Genomic DNA, 24,656 nt, shown 5'->3' with positions numbered 1-24,656 from the left:
GTTTTACTGTGAACGGTCTTATTATACACTTTATCAAGATCATATGCATATAAAGTTAATTAACATGTTTGAATAATTAATCAAGTAAGAAGAATTTCTTGATGATATCATTTTAGGATAATATATATTTGATTGTGAAATTATATATTTACTAAAAGTAGTATATAGTAAAGGGTTATGTTTAATGTAATCAATCATGAAAACTAAGATTGCTTTAACTTACCAGTAGTTCCTTCTAACACAAGAAAGTTAGATTCTTTAAACAATATATTATGTGAAAAGTACTCACTTATCAGAGGTGAAGAGTTAGTCTTAAAGCATCTAGAAAAATCTAAAATTTATGTAAGCCAGATGTGGCAGCATGCACCTGTAGTCGCAGCTATTGGGCTTAGGTGGGAGGATAACTTGAGCCCAGGAGTTCGAGGCTGCAGTTAGCTAGGATCACACCACTGCACTCCAATCTGCATGACAGAGTAAACCCCATCTCTCAGAAACAAGATAAATATTAAAATTAAAAATAAAATTCATGTAAAACAAATACGATGCAATCATCTTTATATATACATATATATATATATATATAGGCTCAATCATTGATGACTGGATTGAATTTTGAAAAGGAAGGCTGCTTGGGAAAAAGCAAAAAAATATATCTCATAAAATTATGTTGTCTCATGTAGACTAAAATAAAAAATTCTTTTTATTTAAAGTTGATTATACTTAGAAGACCATAGAATTAATCTGTGAACCACCACATTGCATATCTCCAACTAAAGCAAGAGGAGCCATTTTACTTTGGATGTGCTTTGATTTACTTAGGAGAAGATTACAGAACTTCAATGAGTTTGTGGCAATTTCAGTATGGCTTCCTTAGCTGGCCAAATGATTCTAAGACATTCTATTGATACCCATCACATCTTCCACTGCCACTTCATTGCAATTCCATCACCATCAGCCTTTTTTCTACCTACCTGTGTTTCCTCTCATCCTCTGCAGATAAGCTAAGAATCATCCCTGTCTTTCAACTTGCCTAGAACCTAAGCTAATGAAGGAACTTAATGACAAGAGAAGTGAGAAAGTAGCCAGTAAAATAAATACTAATGGCTATGTCCTCTACCCAGTCCCCACTCCTACCATAAAGTAGTTTTTTCCTTATGTCTGAGCCTGGGTATCTCTCTTTTTACAGCTACTGTTGTAGTAGTATAATTCCAATATAGAATTATATTGGAATTCTATATTCCAATATAGAATTGATTTATATGGTCTGAAGACTGACTGAGAACACAATTTCTGCTTCAAATCCTGGGTATTTCTTCAGTCATTGATCTACCCAACATAATCAATGGTATCAGTTAGAGATCTAAGTGAAATTTGGGAAGGTCATGGGATTTGGGGACCATCTATAAGAGAGGTTTTTGCACCACTTCCAGACTAAAATGTTTTATAGTGATTGGCAGAGTTCTCAAGAGGAAATGTAATGATATGGAAGAAAGAGAGAGAGATATGTTCTATTTAGATTCTTAGGACTATCATGAATTGACTACATAATTGTGGAACCTATTAGAAAATAAAATTACATGGAATCCTATTTAATATAATTAAGAGTTTCAAAAATGACACACTAGAGGATTAAACCAAGTGTGGGATTCATCTACATCCCAGGCAGTGAGACTGGGCCAATTGCTTGCCCATGAAGTCAGTTCTGGCAAGAACATTTAAGTTTTTATTTTAAATTGTTATGGATAAATGACAGTTGTACATATTTATGAGGTACATATAATACTCTAATAAAAGCATATAATATGTAATGATCAAATTAGGGTAATGAAACATTCATTACATTAAGCATTTATCATTTGTGTTAGAAACATTCCAAGTCTACCCTTTTAGTTATTTTGAGATAAACAAAAAATTACTGTTAACTATAGTCATCCCATTGTGCTCTTTAACCCAATATCTTATTTCTTCTATCTAACTGTATTATTGTATTGAATAACTGTCCCTTCTCCCTCCACCCCACCCCCCACACTCTCTAATACTCTTTCCAGATGGTGGTAACCATCATTGTACACTCTATCTCCATGAGTTCAAATTTTTGTTTAGTTCCCAGATATGAATGAGAACAAACAATATTTATTTTTCTGTGTCTGGCTTATTTCACTTAATATAAGGCCATCCAGTCCCATCCATGTCGCTGCAATTAACATGATTTCATTCATTTTTACAACCAAATAATGCTTTATTGCATATATGTACCACATTTTTTATCCATTTGTCCAGTGATCAACACTTAGGTTGATTCCATATTTTAGCTATTGTTAATCATGCTGCAATAAACACCGGAGAGCAGATGTTTCTTCATCTTTCCTTCCTTCCTTTTGGATACGTACCCAGTAGAGGGAACTACTTTCCTTCCTTTTGGATACGTACCCAGTAGAGGGAACTACTTTCCTTCCTTTTGGATACGTACCCAGTAGAGGGATTGCTGGATTATATGGTAGTTATATTTTTAGTTTTCTGAGGAACCTCCATACTGTTCTTCAAAGTGGTTGTATTAATTTGCATTCTCACAAACAGCATATGAGGGCTCCCCTTTCTCCATATCCTCGCCAGCATCCCCTATTTCTTGGTCTTTAATAAATGTCATTTTAACTGGGGTGAGATTTTATCTCATTATAGCTTTGATTCATATTTCTCTGATGAGTAATGATGGTGAGCACTTTTACTTATATCTTTGGCCATTTGAATGTCTTCTTTTGAAAATGTCTATTGATGTCTTTGCCCATTTTAAGTTAGATTAATTTGATTATTAATATTACTTCTGGCAGCAGAAGTTTGTTTTACTTTTGTTTTATTTCTTCCTATTGAGTTGTTTGAGCTTGTCAGGAATATTTTTAAAAGGTAGCTGGTTTTTTTGTTTGTTTGTTTGTTTGTTTTTAAGAAATCTTAGCAATTTTTGACTTTTCAAAAATATCATGTCATTTTCTTTTTTTTTTTTTCTGCCAGAAGTAATATCCCGTAAAAACATGACACTATTTTGTGATTATTTCCAGATAGTCTTAAAGAAGAGAAATCACAAGATGGCGGGCTACCTCCTACTGCAGGGAAAGCATAGAGGGAATCTTCTCAGCAAAAGATGGTAGCAAGAAAAAAGGAAGAAATCACCAACAGGAGGGTCCTAGAAAGAACAGCAAGATTATCATCTAGATTCCACAGCTCATAGCTGACTCGAAGGTAATTTGTAGGTAGATTAGATACTGCTTCAAATGCTGTGTAAAATGAATCCATGATCCAATGTATTGCAGGAAAAATGCTTAAGTGAGTTGGAACTTTAAAGGCACATCCAGTATAATGGCTCAGTTCTAGGGTAATTAGCATTCATTATGGGACTTTGAGAACTTCCCCCACTATCTTCAGTAAAAATCTTAACATGACATTTTGCAACCATTACATTTTGAGAGTTGGCAAGAGTTTGTACTTAACAAGAAAAATCTTACAAATGTGAATCCTAACAGGCATTTGCTATATCAAGAATAGATTTTAAAATAAATAAAATCCAAACCACAAAAACAAAACCTCAAAGCAGAGGAAATCTTTTCTCTGCGTAGTATAATTTGTCTTCACGTACAAGGTAGGAGGAATATGTGTTTAGCAGATTTTCAGTTTAGAATCTCTTCTGTAATAAACAGTAAAGAAAAGACCAGCTATCTATCTAACATCACCTAATGTGAATGAAGGTAAAACTTTTTTTTTTTTTTTTTTTTTTGAGACGGAGTCTCGCTCTGTCGCCCGGGCTGGATTGCAGTGGCCAGATCTCAGCTCACTGCAAGCTCTGCCTCCCGAGTTTACGCCATTCTCCTGCCTCAGCCTCCCGAGTAGCTGGGACTACAGGCGCCCGCTACCTCGCCCAGCTAGTTTTTTGTATTCTTTAGTAGAGACGGGGTTTCACCGTGTTAGCCAGGATGGTCTCGATCTCCTGACCTCGTGATCCGCCCGTCTCGGCCTCCCAAAGTGCTGGGATTACAGGCTTGAGCCACCGCGCCCGGCCTATGAAGGTAAAACTTAATTTGAATTATTTAAGCAACAATTAGCACCCCTTTTCATTTCAGCCTGCAATGTAATCTTGGACCTGTTTATGTAGAATATACACTTTCTTGAGTTTTATTCAGAGTATAAACAGATATAAATTTTCTGTTTTAGTTATGTTCAGAAATAAGCTTTTCTTTTTCTTTTAAGTCTCACAGTCTATATGTTTTTTTTTGGTTTGTTTGTTTTTGTTTTGTTTTGTTTTTTTACTATTACAATTGCAAACTTCAAGGCAAGGTGGTCTCCTTAAGATGGAATTAGCCTTTCAAACACATTGGTGATATATAAACTCTGAAGAGTTCTCCTGGTATTATTCTTCAGAAATTGTACTTAAAAACTCAAAAAACATTCAGAGAATTAGTTTAAAGAGGGCACAGTGTTTGATTTCCTTTCTGTTCGAAAGGATTAGTTTAAACAGGGCCTAGTGTTTGATTTTAATTATAATAGGCTAGATATCATTGTGAAAAATACTGTCAGATTTTTAAATAATATTAGTTACAAGGTTATATGTCAGAATAATGATGCTATATGTAACTATTTTCTGGCTAATTAAACTTTAAAATATTAAAGCCTAGATAAAGCGCTGTTGAATGAAGACTGGTCACATGCTGCAAGCATTTTCTATCTAATTTCATTAACTCTGGTATTATAGACCATACTACGACATTGCTAGCTCAACTGTTATGATATAATGTTTTAAACTCTCGAAGTCTTTTCAGACACTCTTCTATGATTATCTCAATAAATATTCAGGAGAGGTAAGTAAGGCTGACTTGGCGACCTCATGTTCTTCATGAAGTCATAAACTTAGAGTAATTTAGAAAAGCTGTAAGAGTGTCATATCTATTTTTGCTTTTATTTTTGCTAATTATCTAGATTTCATAAATGTTGCCTGTGTAACTTGCATGTATATTCTTTTGAAAACAGCAAAATTTATTTGAAACACAGGTAGTACCATTTTAAAGCTATACTTACACATTGTACTAATGCATGATATTAAGTCGTTGAAATTTACTACAATTTATGAGACACTCTTAATTATCTTTCGATTTTAAAAAAATAAGTAAATATTGATAATATTTGAAAAGTTAAGGATTAAAGACTTATTTGAAGTATAAGTTTCAAAAGTTCCTTGAAATAGCAGGACATTTAGTAATTATTAATAAAGTATATTCAATTAAATAAAGTAACTTCCGGAGATGTCCTTTTAAATTGTCATCAAGAAGAAAGAGTTGTTTAATGTTTAGTGTAGTGAAAATTGGATATAAGAAGTGAAATTAAAGGATTTCACAGAGCATCTGTTACTATCGTAGGATATCTTGATGTTCCTATATACCTGCTATATTATATTGTAGTTTTAATTGTTGATCATCTCTTACATTTTTTTTCAAGGCACCAGGTAGCTTCAATGTTAATAAACAACCACTAGATGGCAAATTTTCCAGTTTTTAAGACACCTATAGATGGTACGTCTAATTTTGAGATGGATTACATGCTTTATACTTAGTCAATATTTAATAAATTTACTATTTTGTAACTTTTAACCTCTTACTCAAAAATAATAGCAATAAAGTTCAGTGTAACATGTCAAGAACACAGAAAACAGTATTATAATTTTCTGGTAACAAATATAAAAATGTGGAATTTTACTCACACTATTCTCTCTGATATAAACACATACGAGAAGTTAAGTTTTACTACAATGTAATCATATAATACACATTTTTTGTAAATTGCACTATACATTTAACACTACTATTATTCAAGACATTCTGTATAAGTAAAAATTCACTCATTCTCTTCCTTCCATCGCAGACTTTACATTGTAAAATACTGCCCCATTAATGTAAAGCATATGAGCAGTATTCATACTTCCCATTATTCATCTAGTATTGGCAATGAAGATAAAGGAAAAAAGTTTCCAATGGTTACACAGCAAAGCCTTCTGTGCAGAGATGCTTACTAAAAAATTATTTTGACTTCCCTCTTTCTCATTTCCTATCAAGAAGAAGGCAGCAAGACTCAATGTACATATTTCAGCATCAAATTCTGTAAAGTAAGTATAATAAATGACTCTTTGCGCCATATGCCAAACTCAAGAAGTATTTGATCCCAGCATATGATTCAAGGCAAGGGAGATTTACATTTTTATGCAAAGTAAGGATAATAAATACAATGGATGAGTTTATGTGATTTATAATAAACAATAAAAAGAAATACACCATACAGTAAGCTTTTTGTCTCATAATAACATTTTTATTTAATCTTAGTTTAATGAAAGTTGTTAATTAAACTAAGATTAAACATTAGTTTAAACATTAAACTAATGAACAGCTTTCATTAAACTAAGGTTTAGTTAAAAAGTTGTTAAATTTTTTATATGGCAGAATAGTAATTCATTATATGACTACTAACAGATGTATTTATCCATTCTTAATCTATTTATATATTCTTACACTTATACAACACTATCTTGATTAATGTAGATTCACAACAAGTCTGGAAATCAGGAATACTAGTCTCCAAATTTTTTAATTTTTCAAAAAATTGTTTTGTTTATTCTAGGTCCTTTGAATTTTTATATGAATTTTTAGAATAAACTCATCAATTTATACCAAAAAAAGCATGCAAAGATTTTCTTCAGTGATATGTTCATTTTATAGATCAACTGGAGAAGAATTAACCACATTAGTAGTGAGTCTTCTGATCTGTGAATATTATATATTAATATTTCTTCATTATGTGACTCTTTCTTCTCAGCACGGTTTTTCAGTGTATGAGTCTTTCACATCTTTTCTCATTTTTATTATTTCATAATTTACTAACATTATAAAATGTATCATCTTTACAATTAAATTTCCAATTATTCATTAATATAGAGAAATCTAATTGAATTTTGTATGTTTATTCTGTATCCTGCCACTTTGCTAAACTTGCTACATTTCTTTGTCCATTTCCTCAATTTTTTATAGACAATTGTATCTGCAAAAAGTTTTATTTCTTCATTTTTACAGAGATGATCAATTTGTCTTCAAATAAGAAATTTTATATTTTTAGTAGAGACGAGGTTTCACTATGTTGGCTAGGCTGGTCTCGAACTCCTGACCTCGTGATCCACCAACTTTGGACTCCCAAAGTGCTGGGATTACAGGTGTGAGCCACAGCATATTTTTTTTTTTTTTTGCTTTTTACTTTTTTATTGAACAAAGCCTTTCAAATACAATGTTGAATGAAAGTAGTAAAAAGAAAAAAAATCCTTACCTGTTCCTGATCTTACAAAGAACATAGTTTTTTAATTTTATGATTTAGCTGTAGGTTTTTAATAGTTTCAATTTTGGGGATTGATAGTTGATATGGTTTGGCTCTGTGTCCCCACCCAAATATCATGTCGAATTATTATAATCCTCAATGGTGGAAGTTGAGCCTTCAACTTTATGGGGGTGGAGGTCCCTCTTGCTGTTTTCATGATAATGAGTTTTCACAATATCTGGTTGTTTAAAAGTGTGTAGCACTTCCTCATTCCCTAGCTTTCTTCCTTCTGCTGGCCACATGAATATGTGTCTACTTCCCCTTTGCCTTCCACTATGACTGTTAGTTTCCTGAGGTTTCCCCAGAAGCAGGAGCCTGTATATCCCACAAAACCATGAGCCAATCAAATCTCTTTTCCTTATAAATTAGCCAGTCCTAGGGATGTCTTTACAGCACTGTGTGAACAGACTAATAAGACTGTCATTGTCCTAAGACAGAGGTCCCCAACTCCTGGGCCACAGACCAGTACCAGTGTGTGGCCTGTTAGGAACTGGGCCACACAGCAAGAGGTAAGCAGTGGGCAAGTGTGTATTACCACCTGAGCTCCTCCTAATGCCACTGCTGATGACAGATTAGTATTAATATTATCTACCCACTTTTTTTCTGCTAGTTAGCATACTAAACCTATCATACTTTTACTTTTAACCAATTTGTGTGTTTATCTTTAATATGGATTTCTTGTAAGCAGCATAAGGGTCTTTGTTGTACAATCTGATAATCTCTAACTTTTTATTGTGAAGGTGCACACCAGTTTCTCTAAATGCAATGGTTGATATACCAAGCTCAGGCTATTGTTGTGCTATGTGTTTTCTGATTATTCCATCTTTTCTTTGTCCCCATTTTCTCTTTTCCTTTTTTAAACTAATTGAATAATGTTATGAGCTCATTATCTCTAATTTCTTGATTTACTATTTTTATTGCATTATTATTTTAATGGTTGTTTTAGGATTTATAATCTATTCCTTAGACTACCTTCAAATGATGTACCACTTCTTATTTAATATAAAAACCTTACGTTATTATATCTTCAGTTCTTCTCTTGAGGTATTAATGTTATTGTTGTCATATAGTCATTATACACATATGGTAAATGTGTAACAATATAGTCTTCCGTTTTGTTTCAGTCTTTACCTTTAAAATCTACCAAATTTACATAATTTTTAAAAGATTTTTTTGTCTATATAATTATCATTTCTGCTGTTCTTTATTTCTTTTTATAGACTTTGACAACTAGTGTCATTTTACTTGTGTCTGAAGTATACATCTTGTAGAGCACATCTGCTGCTAATAAATTAATTTAACAATTCCATGTCTGAAAATATTACTTGATCCTAAATTTGAGAAAAATTCTGAATGTATATAGAATTCTACAAGGACAGTTCTTTTTATTCCTTACAGTACTGTAAAATGTTCCACTGTCTTCTCACTTGCACCATTGCCAATGAGAAATGTCCCATCATCCTTATTTTTATCCCTCTCTACTTTTCTAGATATGTTAATATTTTTCTGTTTATCAATGTTTTTGAGAATTTGATTACAATGCACCTATGGAAATTTATTTCATATTTCTTGTGCTTAGAATTCATTGAGATTCTTGAATCTAGGAATTTATAATTTTTATCAAATTTGGAAAATTTCTGTCATTATTTTAAAAATATGTTTTCCCTAACTCTTTACTCTCCACTGAGAATGTCAATTATGTATTTATTAAGCTTCTTACAACTTTAGATAGCTCACTGTTCCTTGTGTTATTTTCTATAAAAACTTTCTTCCTTGCCTTATTTTGCATAGTTTCATTGCTACTTCTTCAAAGTCACTATTATTTTTCTGCAATTTCTGCTTTGTCATTAACTTCATCTAGTGTATTTTTCATCTCCAAGATTGTATATTGAAATTTAATTTTGGTCTGGAAGTTTTATGTTTGCCTTATTCATATGCACCTGTCCCTAGTTAATTTTTTGAATATTTAGAATATGACTTTTTAAACATGATTTAATAATGTCCATATTAGATTTGTTTTAATTAATTGATTTTGGTCTTCTTTGTATGGTTTATATTTGTCCACCTCTTTGCTGCCTGGTAAACTCTGGATGAGAAAGATAGCAAATGTTACCATGTTTTGATACTATTTTTGAATATGTGAATCTTCTTGAACTTTGTTCTGAGCACAGTTACAATAGTTGGAAACAGTCTGATCCTCTCAAGTCTTCCTTTCAAGATTTGTTAAGTGGAACAAGAACATTGTGTGTTTTAGGGATAGTTATGAATATTTTCCATTGCTAAGGCAAGACCCTTTGAAAAAACTTTATCCAATACTGTGAATCATGAGAGTTTTCTATTCTGATTTGAATGACCAACACTAATTCTTCTATTCTTCTCATGTGGTTCTTCCCCAAGCCTTGGGAAGTTTCTTCAAACACAAGTATCTGTCATTATTCTACTGGATACTAATCTGCTTAATACTCATGTGAGCCCTTTACAGATTTCTGTAGTTTTCTCTCTGTGCATTATTCTCTTGCCTGGCATTTTGTCCTGTAATCTCACATAGCCTTGATATTCCTTGACACTCAACTCCATCTCTTCAATCTAGGTTGGTTATCACATTCTTCTTTTGTTTTGTTTTGTTTGAGGCGGAGTTTTGTTCTTTTTGCCCAGGCTGGAGAGCAATACCGTGATCTCCACTCACTGCAACATCCCCCTCCAGGGTTCAAGTGATTCTCCTGCCTCAGCCTCCAGAGCAGGCTGGGATTGCAGGCACCTGCCACCATGTCCAGATAATTTGTATATCTTTATTAGAGACGGGGTTTCACGATGTTGGCCAGGCAGGTCTCTAACTTATTCTTTTGATTTCCCCTCTCCTATATCACTGACTGGAATCTCTCTCTAGACAGTCAGCTTGGACAATTTTAAGGCTGCCTCATTTTTTTAACTATCATATCTTGGAAATCACTCTTCTTTAGTGCCTGATGTTCAATGTCTTTAAAAAGTTCTTCTTTCCTTTCTTTATGCCTCTTTTCCTTCCCTCTCTTCTTTCTTCCTCCTGCTTTCCTATCTCCCTAGCTCCAATCCCTCTACTCTTTCTTTCCTTCTTCTCTTTTATTTTCCTTTTCCTTTCCTTTTGTTTCCTTTCCTTTCCTTCCTTCCCTCCTTCCTTCCTTCTTTCCTTGCTTCTTTTACTCCTTCTCATTCTTTTTTCTTTTCTTTCTTCCTTCTTCCCTCCCTCCCTCTTTTCCTTCCTACCTCTCTTTCCTTCTTCCTTCTTTATTTGTTGTTGTTATCTCAGGTGAGGGTTAAGTCCAGTCTATCTTTGGCTACTCAGCCTAAAGTAAGGGCTTTAGCTCTTTTATCCTGACTTTAATGTAGTAATTAAAATATTATTTGACCCAGGGTTTTTTGAAATTTTAATGTTTTTTTTAAATTTTCTAATTTCCAGATAGAAATGAGCACATTAATAATGCTAATAAAACCATTACAAAGCAGAATTATAAAATATTTATGGAACAAAAATGTCATGCCCCCACTGAATCACCACTCCACTAATTCCAGTCCATGTACACATGGACCATGTCACATTGCTGCCTTGATGAAGCAATTTTACCAGAACCCGCCATCTGCAAGTTTTTGCCAGTAGACGATGAACACCTTGGACCCTCCAGAGTAGCAAGTGCTTAAGACTGAGAGACCAGAGAACAAAGTCATGGGTCTAATACCAGTCCCCCTGCATTTGATCATGCAGCTTGGGAGTGCAAAGTTGAACCTGGGATCCCTGAAATCATCCACAAACAAAGCCAGTTAATTGAAACTAACTTATACCACAGTCAATCCCTCAAGGGCATCAAAGAACATAAAAGCAAAAAGCTTTATTCAAGTAACAGCAACTTCAAAAAATAAAGACATCATGCCTCACAGATGAGGAAGAACCACTTCAAGTACTCTGGCAACTCAAAAAGCCACAGTGTTTTCTTACCTCCAAATGACTGCATTAGATCGCTAGCAATGGCTCTTAATCAGGCTGAAATGGCTGAAATAATAGACTTAGAATTAAGAGGCTGAATGACAGTGAAGATCATTACATATTCTAATGACTATCAATTCAGGATAAAGTTGAAACTCAACCCAAGAAATCCAAGGAATCCAATAAAATTATACAGGAGCTGAAAGACAAAATTGTCCTTTTTAAGACAGAACCAAATGATATGATAGAGCTGACAAACTCACTTTAGGAATATAACAACACAACTGCAGGTGTTAACAGCAGCACACAGCAAGCTAAGGAAAGAATCTCAGAACTTGAAGACCAGCTATCCAAATCAATTCAGTCAGACAAAACTGAAGAGTGAGAAATAATGAACAAAACTTCTGAGAAATTATGCAACAAGACGAAAATGACAACACGTTGATGTCCCTGAAACAGAGCATGAGAGAGAAAGCAACTTGCAAACTTATTTGGGGATATTATCTACAAAAATTTCCCCAACCTCACTAGAGAGGCTGACATTCAAACTTAGGAAATTCAGAGAACCCCTGAGAGATACTATACAAGACAACCATTCCCAAGACACATAGTCATCAGATTATCTAAGATTGACACAAAATAAAAATGAATAAATGTAGCTAGAAAGAAGGGGCATGTAACTTAAAAATGGAATCCCATCAGGCTAACAGTGGATTTTTCAGAAAAATGCCTACAAACCGGAAGATGTGGGCCTGTACTCATCATTCTTAAACAAAAGAAATTTCAACCAAGAATTCCACAGTCAACCAAAGTAAGCTTCATAAGCAAAGGAGAAATAAAATTATTTTCAGACAAGTAAATGCTAAGAGAATTTGTTAACACCAGACTTGCCTTTCAAAAAGTCCTTAAGGAAGTACTAAACATGGAAACAAAAAGTCATTACCAGTCACCACAAAAACATACTTTAGTACATTTCCTTTGACACTATAAAGCAACTACCCAATCAGATCAACAAAATAACCAGCTAATAATACAAGGACAGCATCAAATCCATACATATCATTATTAACCTTGAAAGTAAATGGGTTAAACATCCCACATAAAAAACACAGAGTGGCAAGTTGGATAAAGAAGCAGCACCCTACCTTAAGCTATCTTCAAGAGACTCATCACACATGTAATGACAGCCATAGGTTCAAAGTAAAGGGATGAAAAAAAATCTATCCAGCAAATAGAAAACCAACAAAAAAAATCAACGGTTGCTGTTTTAATTTCAGAAAAAAAAAAAACAAAAACAAAAAAACAAAAACCAAGTTTTCAAATAATAACAATCTAAAAGGAAAAAAGAAGGGCTTCCCATGATGATAAACGGTTTGAGTCAATGAGAAAATTTAACTATCCTAAATATATATGTACTCAATACTGGAACACCAGATTTATGAAACAAGTTCTTAGAGAATGGTGTAGAGACTTAGATAGCTACACAATTAAAGTGGGAGATGTCAATACACTACTGATAGTATGAGGCAGATCACTGAGGCAGAAAGCTAACAAAAATACTCAGGACCTAAATTTGACACTTAACTAAATGGGCCTGACAGACTTCTGCAGGAGAGTCAATCCAACAACAGAATATATATTCTTCTCATCTGCACATGGCACATAATCAATAATCAATCACATGCTCCGACATAAAACAATTCTCAAAAAATATAAAAAACCAACATTATACCAACCACATTCCTGTACCACAGTGAAATAGAAAAAGAAATCACCACTTAAGAAGATCTCAAAACCATTCAATTGCATGGAAGTTACAAAATTTGCTTCTGAATGACTTTTGGTCAAGCAATGAAATTAAGACAGACATCAAACAATTAATTTAAAATAATGGGAAAAAAACTCACAAAGATAAAACATATCAGAATCTCTGGGACACAGCTAAGATAGTGATAAGAAGAAAACATAGTGTTAAATGCCCACATCAAAAAGTTAGAAAGATTTCATATTAACTAACAAACATCACACCTAGAGGAATAGACAATCAAGAGTAAACCAACCCCAAAGCTAGTAGAAGTAAAGAAGCAAACAAAATCACAGCTGAACTGAGCAAAATTGAAAGCAGAAAGCTATACATAGATCACCAAAATCAAAAGTTAGTTTTTTGAAAGAATGAATCAGTTTGATAGACTACTAGCTAAACTATTAAAGTAAAAGAGAGAAGATCCAAATACAATCAGAAACAATAAAGGAGACATTAGCACCTATCCCACAGAAACACACACAAAAAATACCCTGAGAGACTATTATGATTGGCTCTATGCACACAAACTAGAAAGCCTGGAAGAAACTGGTAAATTCCAGGAAACATACAACCTCCAAAGACTGAACCAGGAAGGAACTGAAACCCTGAACATACCAACAAGTTCTGAAATTATATCAGTAACACCTGCCAATGAGAAAAATCCATAGACCAGATGGATTCACAGCCAAATTCTACCAGATGTATTATATAAAGAAAAGCTGATACCAATCCTACTGGAACTATTCCAAAATACTGAGAAGGAGGAACTTCTCCCTAACTCATTGGAGGCAAGCCTCATTCTGAAACCAAAACCTGGCAGAGACACAATGCAGAAGAGAATTTCAGGCCAATAACCCTGATTAATATGGATGAAAAAATCCTCAACAAAATACTAGCAAATTCAATCTTGCAGCACATGAAAAAGCTAATGTACCACCATCAAGTATACTTTATCCCTGAATTGCAAGGTTGGTTCAATACATGCAAATCATAAAATGTGATTCATTGCATACACAAAACTAAAACCAAAAACCACACAATTATCTCAATAAATGAAGAGAAGTCTTTCAATAAAATTCAGTATCACTTCATGTTTAAAACCCTTAACAAACTAGGCATTAAAAGAACATACATCAAAATAATAAGAGACAGCTATGATGAACCCACAGCCAACACCATACTGAATGGGCAAAAGCTAAAAGCATTCCACTTGGGAACCAGAACTAGACAAGGAAGTCAACTTTCACCACTCTTACTCAACATGGAACTGGATGTCTTAGTCAGAGCAATCAGGCAAGAGAAAAAAATAAGAACCATCCAAACAGGAAAAGAGGAGTAAAACTATCTTTCTTCACAGATGATATGATTTTATACCTAGAAAACCCCATAGTTTCTTCACAAAGGCTCCTAGGTCTGATAAACAATTTTAGTAAAATTTCAGGATAAAAAGAAACAATGTACAAAAATGCTTAGCATTCCTATATGCCAACAATGTCCAAGCTGAGAACCAAATCAAGAACACCCTTCCATTCACAAAAAATAAAAATATCTATTGTTAAAAAGACAGAATAGTTATTACTAAAATGTCAAAAAATAACAGATGTTGGCAAGGTTGGAAAGAAAATGGTACACTTTTACACTACACGTGGGAAAGTAAATTTATTCAACCACTGTGGAAAGCAGTTTGGCAATTTATCAAAGAACTTAACATAGCACTACCATTCAACCAAACAACCCCATTATTGGGTATATATCCAAAGTAAAATAAATCATTCTACCGTAAAGGCACATGCACTCATATGTTATTTATTGTAGTACTCACGATAGCAAAGACATAGAACCAACCTGGATACCCATCAATGATGGACTGGATAAAGAAAATGTGGCACATATATACCATATAACACTACATAGCCTTTAAAAAATAAATGAAATCATGTGTTTTGAAGCAACATGGATGGAACTGGAGGCCGATATCCTAAGCGAATTAATGCAGAAACAGAAAACCAAATACTGCATGTTCTCACTTACAATTGGGAGCTAAACACTTAGTACACATGGACACCAAAGATGGGAACAATAGATACTGGGGCCCATTTGAGGGTGGAGGGTGAGAGGATAGTGAGAATCAAAAAAACTACCTATTGAGTACTAGGCTTATTATCTGAGTGTTGAAATAATCTGTACACCAAACGCCTGTGACACACAATTTACTCATGTAACAAACTGCACATTTATCCCCAAAACTAAAATTGAAGTTTAAAAGAAAAAAATACAAAAATAAAAAGTAAATACAACTTCTTAGTGGTTATCACAATGTTTACCACATATTAAAAACAAACAAACAAACAAAAATGTCATGCCTTTTGAAGAGTAAATAACACAAATAAATGTTTATAAATCATCAGTGAATCACGAAAATACTTATGTCTAGTTATTAAATTTATACAATTGCTTAATTAAGTTACATACTATTAATATTATATCAAAGGGAAAGTGACTGAAAAAGTAGCAATCTTATTTAAATTTTATTACAACTGAAAATGACTACGTATTTACTTTCAAAAATAGTAGAATTCAAAGGTGAATCTCAGAATGTTTTATATTCATAAATTTAAATATAAAAATTATAAAAATACTTTTCCTCTCATAACCTATTTTTCTATTTTTTCTGAAGCTCTGTTAGATGGAAATACTAACCTGAAGAGACCTTTGTGCATTTGAATGTAATTAGAATCTACCAAACAAACAAACAAACCAAAAACAGATGTTTTCTTTTTGAAAGAGGTATTGACATCCACCTCTTCAAAAAATAGAAAATAATTGGATTCTTTCCTTCCCCTGTAGTATAAACCATCCCAATTTTCTGATTGTATAATTTAAGTTATTCCTTCATATTTCAGTCAAGATTAAATGCTAGTTTACATGAGCAAATGTAACACTTAGAAAAAATGATGGCAAGAGAATCTATCAGGATACAGTATCACCAACAAATATAGTATGAAACACAACTGAAAGAGTTGTATCAATAATCATCCCCTATCAGAATTGTGACAAAACTACCTAAATAATAAAAAAGACTGTATTTAGAATTAATATATGCTGACTTCACCTTTCATTATTTTTGAAGATTCTCAGATTATTCTCAAAAAGCATCATTTCTGTGACAGGATCTTAGGTCAAAATGATTTGCCTCATAGGTTCTCCATTCAAAATTTATTTTTCAGGGACTCCTGCAATCATAGTGCATCATTTTCCCTAGTGAGGCTGACCTTTGTGGATCTTTCTTTAACATTTATATTGTTTTCAGATCCTGAAAAGTCAGCAAACGTAGCCAGCATCTAGCCTTTTTAGTACAACAGAATTTTTGCCTATACTTATATTTCAAGATCTTCAAAACCATCTTTAATTTTGCTCAGATTATCTGTATCTTCATCAGATCTTTTCTTTAAAGTTTTAAATAACTATCTGAAATGAATAAAAGTAAACTCATCCTTATCTGACTTAAATTAATCTGTAAATTTCAGACCATTTGTTTTTTACAACTACCACAAACATACCTAAAGTTATTTTAGATGGTACAATAAAATCAATAATGTGATGTATTGATCATGACATTGAGACTCTGATTAAAATGCTGCCCATTTTTATGCTCAGAAACTTGATTTAATTCCAACATATGCTACAGATAACAGTTTTCTGTATATTCTATAAGAGTTATTGGTCAAAAATAATCAAAATTTGACTTAACATGTAGTCATGAGAAGCATAATATCTGAGGATACATAAATTATATTTGGAGACTCGTAAAAAGAAACCAACAAACACAAATATCTGGTAAGTATTATATTCTATGTCAGCCAAATGCCAATTTTGATTAGATACGTAGGCTTTCTTTATTTTTCTAAACAATTTGAAATAGTACCATAGAAAGGCTAATCATGTGGTCTGCAAAATATTCATTAAACATTTATAGAAGAAAAAAATACAATATTGTCCTTCAACTCGCATGTTTCATTTAAAATTCCTACTGCATCTTGTGCTTACATTCATATGTAAGTACAGTATAGTATAAACTATAGTTTATATGAGGTTTATACTATCTTTCTCACAGATAGTTCTGCTCTGAAGTCTCACTCTTATCCCCCAGGCTGGAGTGCAGTGCTGTGATGCAACATCCGCCTCCAGGGTTCAAGCAATTCTCCTGCCTCAGCCTCCCGAGGAGCTAGGATTGCAGGTGGCTGCCACCATGCCCGGCTAATTTTTGTATTTTTAGTAGAGACAGGGTTTCACCATATTGGGCAGGCTGGTCTTGAACTCCTGACCTCAGGCGATTCACCCACCTCGGCCTCCCAAAGTTCTGGGATTACAGACGTGAGCCACAATGCCCGGTGAATAGCTCTATTTTTTTATGATCGTTTTAGTTCCTCTAAAGCACACTTGCTCAGAGAGTGGGGTGCCTAGACATTGTGGGCTCCTGGGTAGAATACCATGTAGCATTTGTAAATTCATCATAATGATATGAATTTATCTATGATCTAACATAGATAAAATAAGCTTTCTCAAATAAGGTCTTACTTTTGCTAGTTTTGGTTTAAATAATAGTAAACTATATGACACAGAAACCTAGGATAAATGAGCAAAAAAAAAACAAAAGTAAAATTTAGTAAGTTTGTTCCATTATATTATTTTTCACTCTAAAATTTGGGGTGGTAAAGAAGATGAACATTATTTCACTTTAATTTCATAAAAGTATAGTTTGAGAACCACATTCCTGAGAACGTAGTCCTTTATCATTTTCAAAGTTGGTTTTCCCCTTGACTGAAGCAGAGATTATTATTATTTTAAACAAGAGACTGGTACATGTCCCACTAACTTCCATGAGATTTTAATGGTGCAAGCTCTCTTTCAGTGACAATACTTTATCAATGGTTCCAAACTTCATAAGCAGATTTTCTATCCTAAAGCTCTAATTTGGTCTCCAAAATAATTATTTCTTTCCATTTCTAGGTTATATTTGTGTATTGTTTATTAATTATAACATAAAATACACTGAATGAACTATAATTTAGAAAATAATAAAGTGTTTTCTAACTTGGGCTAAGAAGTCATCTTTGAGTGAGATGTACCTAGAATTTTTCTATGACTGTCATTTTAAGAAGTCTATTTAAACATTCAAACATAATCTCCATCAAGGGAAAAAGAAAATTATTTCTCCGTAACCTCAGATGCTGCCTCTTTTCTTTGGTTCTGTTTGTTTGTCTAAGCATAGAGAAACAAGATTCAGCACAATGACCAATATGGTATCTGGAGTCAAATAGAAAGAGTTAAAGTCCAGCCCTATTACTTAGAAGTCTGTGATTCTAGGAAAATTAATTACCGTCTTTATATTTCAGTCTTCTTATCTATGTAATCATTATACCAGGGGCATACATAAATGTAGCAGGATTATAAGATGTTATGAATTTTAACTTACACATATAAATATTCAACATGCTAACTGGCAAAAAGCAAGCTTTTAATCAATGCCACTCAATATGATTATATCAAATATTTATTCATTTGACAGTATTTATTGAGTAACTACCTGCTCCATGATAGGGGTAAAATGATGAGTAAAACAGACATACTCCTCTCCACTTGGAAATTCACTTACAGACAAAATCAACACAGATACTAATATATGGCTACAAGCTTCAATAAGAAAATTTTTAAAAAGTAGAGAAGAGATTTCTAAGAAGAGAAAACACAGGATATGATTTGTTTGGGTGATCAAGAACTCCTTTCCTGGGAAAGGTACAGCACGTTTATGCATGACATCTCTGTGATGAATACGGATGAACTCAGGAAGGGAGCAGTTAAGGAAAGGATAGTCTCTATGCAAAGAGGGGAAACAACTTTGTGAATTCCAGAGGCAGTGAGAAATTATAGTGAAGGATATTAAGTCTGGAAAACAGAGGGTAAGGGGAAGGTTGGTAAGTGAATGGCCTACATAGCAGACAAAGGACAGATCATTCAGAACCAGGTAATCCATGGTAAAGATTGTAATCAGATGGTGTCCATAGTATGAACTGTGATCAAGGAGTGTTGGAAATCCTTTGGTGGGGAAAAAGGAGAATGAGGGAGTGAGGGATGTGGAAAAATAGTTCACCATTCTGAATTTGTATCCACTTCAGTGTAGAGAATGGCCTTGAGGAGGCAAAGATAAGGAGGGGAGGTGATAAGAGATGGAAGTTGCAAAACTAGAGTTGAAAGAAGATAGTAGCTTAGATTAGGTGCAGAAAATAGCTATGAAGAGATGTGGGATATGTATAGGGAAGATTTTCTAAGCAAAAGCAGCAATTATTGGAGGCATATTAAAATTGAGGGGAAAGAAGATATTGACCAATGTGATCCTGGAATTCTGGCTTGCACAAACTAATTTGTAGAAAGCTATTCTCTGAAATACAGTAGAAGGAAATTGAGCAAGACAGAATAAGAACTATAAGCTCAATTTTGTACATGTTATATTTGAATGGACCCTATGACATCCATCAAAGAGGTCAAGAAGAGAGGTGGCTGTGTAAGACTACAGTTCAGGAGAGGAGGGCTAGATTTAGAGATGCAAATCTGAAAAGACAGTTTATGGATGGTAGCTAATACCATGGGATAAAATGACTGCACTTTGTAAGAATTCAGAATCTAAAAAAGCAAGCAGTTAAAACATGACATGTCTTCTCCCACTCACATCACTATAAAATGCAAGAATATAAATATTGCTCTTTGGTGTTTTAGTTTACTACATATGGAATCTTGGACTGAAATATCCAAAACAAAAATATATGGTTATCTGAATATCCAGGAAATCATATCATTTAGACAGGGAAGTAGAGAAATTAATGATTAACAGGCCAGTAAACTATTATAGAAAAAGTATTATTTATGTGGTCAAGTTAGTAGAGCACTGAGATTTACTTAGGGTGGAGTGCAGATAGTAAGCATTTAATTTAGTAAGGTAAGAAAAAGGTTGAGTTTTGGCCCTGAATTGGTTTACCACAATATTTCCCACTACCTTTATGTTTCAAGTCTATGATAATTTGACCTTTCCAGAATTCTGAGATTGTGAGCAACTTTCCCCAAATGTCCTCCATCTGCTGTTCTAACCAGTTTACTCAACTGAGCTAGTCATATTTGTCTAAAGCAATGTTCTAACTAGTATGAAACTAAATGAATAAAGAGAAGATCAATACAATGAATAAATACAAGGTCAGAGAAAGGGCCAACTCATGTTTTATATGTAAGTATTAACTTAGCAGAAATGTCAGAATTTATAAAACACAATGCTCATTATTAAAAATGACATCATTGGTGATATAATAATGACCTAAGTGATAAAAATTATCATACAGAGTTCATATAGTTTATGTTGTTGCTGATCATCATAAACACTATGTAGCTTTTCTGGATATGCTGTTATAGAAAAAAATTAAACCCACATTACTCATTATTTTGCATAAATTTCTAAAGCATAATAAAATTTCCATTCAGTATTTTACTTTGGAAATGTTGTCTCTTCTAGTCAGTGACTCCTACTTTTACTGCATATTAAAATATTATATACTGATAATGATTAATTGCTAGTTGTATTAGTGTGGTTTTCAATCAATCATGAGCACAGAACCAGTTCTCTATGAAAGTTTAAGAACATATAAATCCATCAAATACATACAGTGCTAACTGATTTGTCTAGTAAGAAACTAGACTAAAAATAAAATTGGACCTGATTTTCAAGAGTTTACACATGCCAAATCTCATAAGATAATTTGATTCCAACATTGAAGATGATTTTGGTTGGTAGATGGGTTAATTTAGGAATTCTTATCACTCACAACTCTTTGAGAATAAAAATAATAAAGTATTTTCAAAAGTAAGAAACTTGTTAAGTCTGGTGTTTCCTCCTAAGCTGTTTTTTCTGTTACTAGTTTTATATTTGTTAATTTATTAAAATTTCTTAAGTCACTACTCCATTAATGTTTTCAAAACTCTAACTTACATGAAAGTCTTTATAAACTACTAATTATGAATATGCCTTGTTTATTTAAAAATGTATTTGGTATAAAGAAAACTTTAAGAAAATATGAAACATTAATATTTCTAGGAGCTTATTCAAAGAATTTAAAAATTTACAAACACATAATGTATAAATTTCTTCTTGAGCTGTTAGAATCTAAAAACTATCAGTTATAATAAAATAGTAATTGATAAATACTTAACCTAGTTTCCTTTTAAATATATAAGGTGAATTGGTTAATGTTTCTGGATAATTCCCCACAAAAAGTGTTTATATTTACTCAACAAAAGGGTATAAACATTTCAGTACGTTTTATTTTTTAAATTATAAAATTATAGGTGACTAGTATATTAAATAACTTTTAGTAACATTTAATCACTTCATAGTATTCATAGTACCTAAAGTTGTAATTCTTTTTCATAAAATATTTCACTTAATGGAATAATAGATAAACTTATATTTAGGTCTCCTATATACAGAAAAACCATTGACATAATTGGTCATTCCAGATTATACTTCTTCCTCATTAAAATTATCTTACATTATAGTACATATCTTAATATAATATTAGAATATGTTCAATCTCTGAAATTAAACTAAAATATGTATAATGCATATAATTGAAAATATTTAAGGATATTTTTAAATCTATAACCACATATGTCAGCATAATTAGGGAGCACATATATATACATACACACATATTTATACACATATAAGTTATACATATATAATTTTATCTCTTCTTTTTGCTACTTAATCAAATTTATAAGAAACTGATTCAATTAACCAAAAGTTTAAAAAAGATGATTCTGTTACTAATTTGTTATTGTGTAGTAATTAAAATGTCTTAATATATTCATTATCATTTTCCTATATTTCTCCTGTAGTTCTTCTTTAATAATGTATTCTGATATCACATGAATCTAAATGCAAATTATTTCATATCCTGACTATAATCCAAAACTAGCAATGATGTGGTTTAGAATACTAATGAGTCAATTCTCTCAAAATGTAAAACTCGGGAGTTTTATGTCGATGAAGGATTTTCTATAAGTCTTTAAAGCAGCAGAACTCTACACAAAGAAGCATAATATTAGAAATAAACTAGAAATAAATACTGAGCTGCTTATCAAGGAGACACAATTTCAATACTGAGCCAACAAACCACAACAGCTAAATGCAAAGGGACTCCACAACAGTTTCATTCAAAGACTTATTCTGAACAAGGCAAGAGTGAACACAAAGTAAAAGGACCAAAAGAGAATAAGACCAGTGCATTTCAGGAGCAAAAAGAGAGGTAAAATAATGTTGCTGTCCAGTGGCCTCATTTTGGAATAGATTCAAACCACAGGGACCTTAGACTATATGCTAAGTCAGTTACCAGGCCAATATATGAGATGCATTCTGATGATGTGTAAAGCAAATTTTCACCTTCATATAACGGAACAACTGATACAATGTATATGACAGAAGAACACAATAATCTCAGGAATATGAGAACTACTCCCCTTGAAGACTTACAAAAATGAATGTAAGTTCAATTGGTGGCTATAACTTTGAAAACTTCCAAAAAGAAAAATGACGTGTCTGAGCCAATAGAAATTAATGAGCAAACTTGTAATGAAATTAGAACTTGAGTAATCGAAACCAGGCTGGCATCTCTTAACGCACACTTTCAACCTGAAACATTTTAGACTTAGTAGCCACAGAGCACACGCTGTGAAATGAGCGGAAATTGAAAGATGCTTGGAAGCCCCATGCGGACTTACTGTACCTGTGTCCACATCCTTCACCTGTTGCCTGGCTCGAGCTGTCTGGCTCCACTTTGAGCTCTTGCAGAACCAGCCCTTTGTCGTGTGGTCCAGGAAAGTCCATGCCTGGCACCACCTCCTCCTCTAGGGACTCCACATAGAAGAGAGTCCTGGCTGGCTGCTGGGTGCCCTGTCCAGGAGCCCCTTGCTGCAGCCTCGTGGCAACTGGAAGCAGGGTGCCATTCACCGGATTGAAGGAAGAGGAGGAAGAGGACGGAGAGGAAGACGAAGAGGAAGAGGAGGAAGGTTTCTTCCAGAAAGTGCTCACACCGCTTCTCTCTTGGCTTTTGAGCAGGCGGCTCTGGCTGGGTCCCCAGTGCTCAAAGCTGCCACTGCCGTCCTGTTGTAGGCAGCCTCCCCCCGCCGGGCTGCCGGTGGACGGTGACGGGTGGCTGAAGAGTTTCCAGCGGAGTCGCAGAATGTGCTTCACATCGAAGTCTTTTCGCCCAGAGCCTGACATGCTTTACGCACAGAAGCCAAAAGGCTAGCAGCTCACGCAGGAGTAGGCTGGTCAGCAGGTGGGGGAGGCCAGCGGAGCCCGGGGGCGGAGGAAGAAGAAGAAGCGGGATGCGCCCTCTGCACCCCTAGAGCCAGAAGACGCGAGGCGGGCTGCGCGCCCTGTCAGACGAAGGCTGGAGCGCGGACGGCAAAGCCGCGCGGTTCAGCCGCGGTTGGGTTCACAGGACCTGGGCGTGGGGACACCACTGGGCAGGAGCAGAGGCAGGACTGGGACGCCAAAGGCTGAGAATCCTCGATGCCCGCACAGGAGCCCCGTGGTTATGGCGAGGTGGGACAAGCCTTAGGCTGGAGATGCGTGAGGGAGGGAGGTCTGAGCGCTCCCAAGCTCCGGAGGCGGCTGCAGCTGGATACACCTCACTGGGATGCGCTTGTGGCAGAGCCTTAGTAGGGAAGGTGGTGGCGTTCTTGTCCTTGCAGCTCAGAGTTCAGTGTCTGGAGAGCGCAGAGAGAAGAGACCCAAGTCTCGAGGAAGCGTACCCCTCGCCAGCTCTCTTAGTGCACCTGCGCCCCTGTCCCTGGCCTTTTCGAGGATGCCCTGATAGCCTGCCGGGTGGCTCTGAGAAAGTCAATTGCTTTCTGCAATGCCAGAAGAGGTGGTTTTATATAGTCAGTTTGTAAAAGAGAAAAATAGATATTCTAACGCATATAGGGAGGCAAAAGAAAAAAGCCCGCCTGTGAAGCTGTCAAGGTCCTCACAGTACAATTTTCTCTCTGCCTCAGCTCCTCCTCCTCCCCCGTAAGTGACGCAGATGTGCACTGGGGCCTATACGGAGAGATGGAGGGAGGGAGGGAAGGCTTCAATCTTCTTTATGCAAGTGAGACTGCTGCTGTTATTGTCCCCTTGCGTGGGTCTTGTCACCTTTTCCAACCTCCTTCCTCATTACGTTACTGTGTAGCAATACAAGGAAAGAAAACAGGCATTATGCTTTTGCATCAGTAAACACTACGTATGAATCATGGCAGTGTAAACTTAATAGGCTGCCATCAGTTTGCAGGTTGCAGGTTAATGGCTTGAATTATTTAATAAACCGTATCTTTTAACCTTTAGCCTTAGTTTCTCTGTAGTGAGACACAGAAGAAACAGGGATGCTGGCGTCAAAATGTGATGATGCCACCGTC

The 24,656-nt window shown here is 34.5% G+C and overlaps 1 protein-coding gene across 2 annotated transcripts in view; it reads right to left on the bottom strand.

Annotated features, from left to right (window-relative positions):
* Window positions 1-24,279, bottom strand: part of KLHL1 (kelch-like family member 1) — a 457,257-nt gene extending 432,978 nt beyond the window's left edge. For both annotated transcript variants that reach the window (XM_011932164.1, XM_011932163.1), the window contains exon 1: window positions 22,982-24,279. In XM_011932164.1, coding sequence (XP_011787554.1) covers window positions 22,982-23,478 — 497 coding nt within the window. In that variant the 5' untranslated portion in view covers window positions 23,479-24,279. The remainder of the gene's footprint in view (window positions 1-22,981) is intronic.
* Window positions 24,280-24,656: the final 377 nt, after the last annotated feature.

The sequence above is a fragment of the Colobus angolensis genome, unplaced genomic scaffold (assembly GCF_000951035.1).
Source record: "Colobus angolensis palliatus isolate OR3802 unplaced genomic scaffold, Cang.pa_1.0 Scaffold94, whole genome shotgun sequence".
Classification (NCBI taxonomy): domain Eukaryota; kingdom Metazoa; phylum Chordata; class Mammalia; order Primates; family Cercopithecidae; genus Colobus; species Colobus angolensis.
The sequence above is the reverse complement of the archived record's forward strand: the minus strand, read 5'-3'. Positions and strand labels throughout refer to the sequence as shown.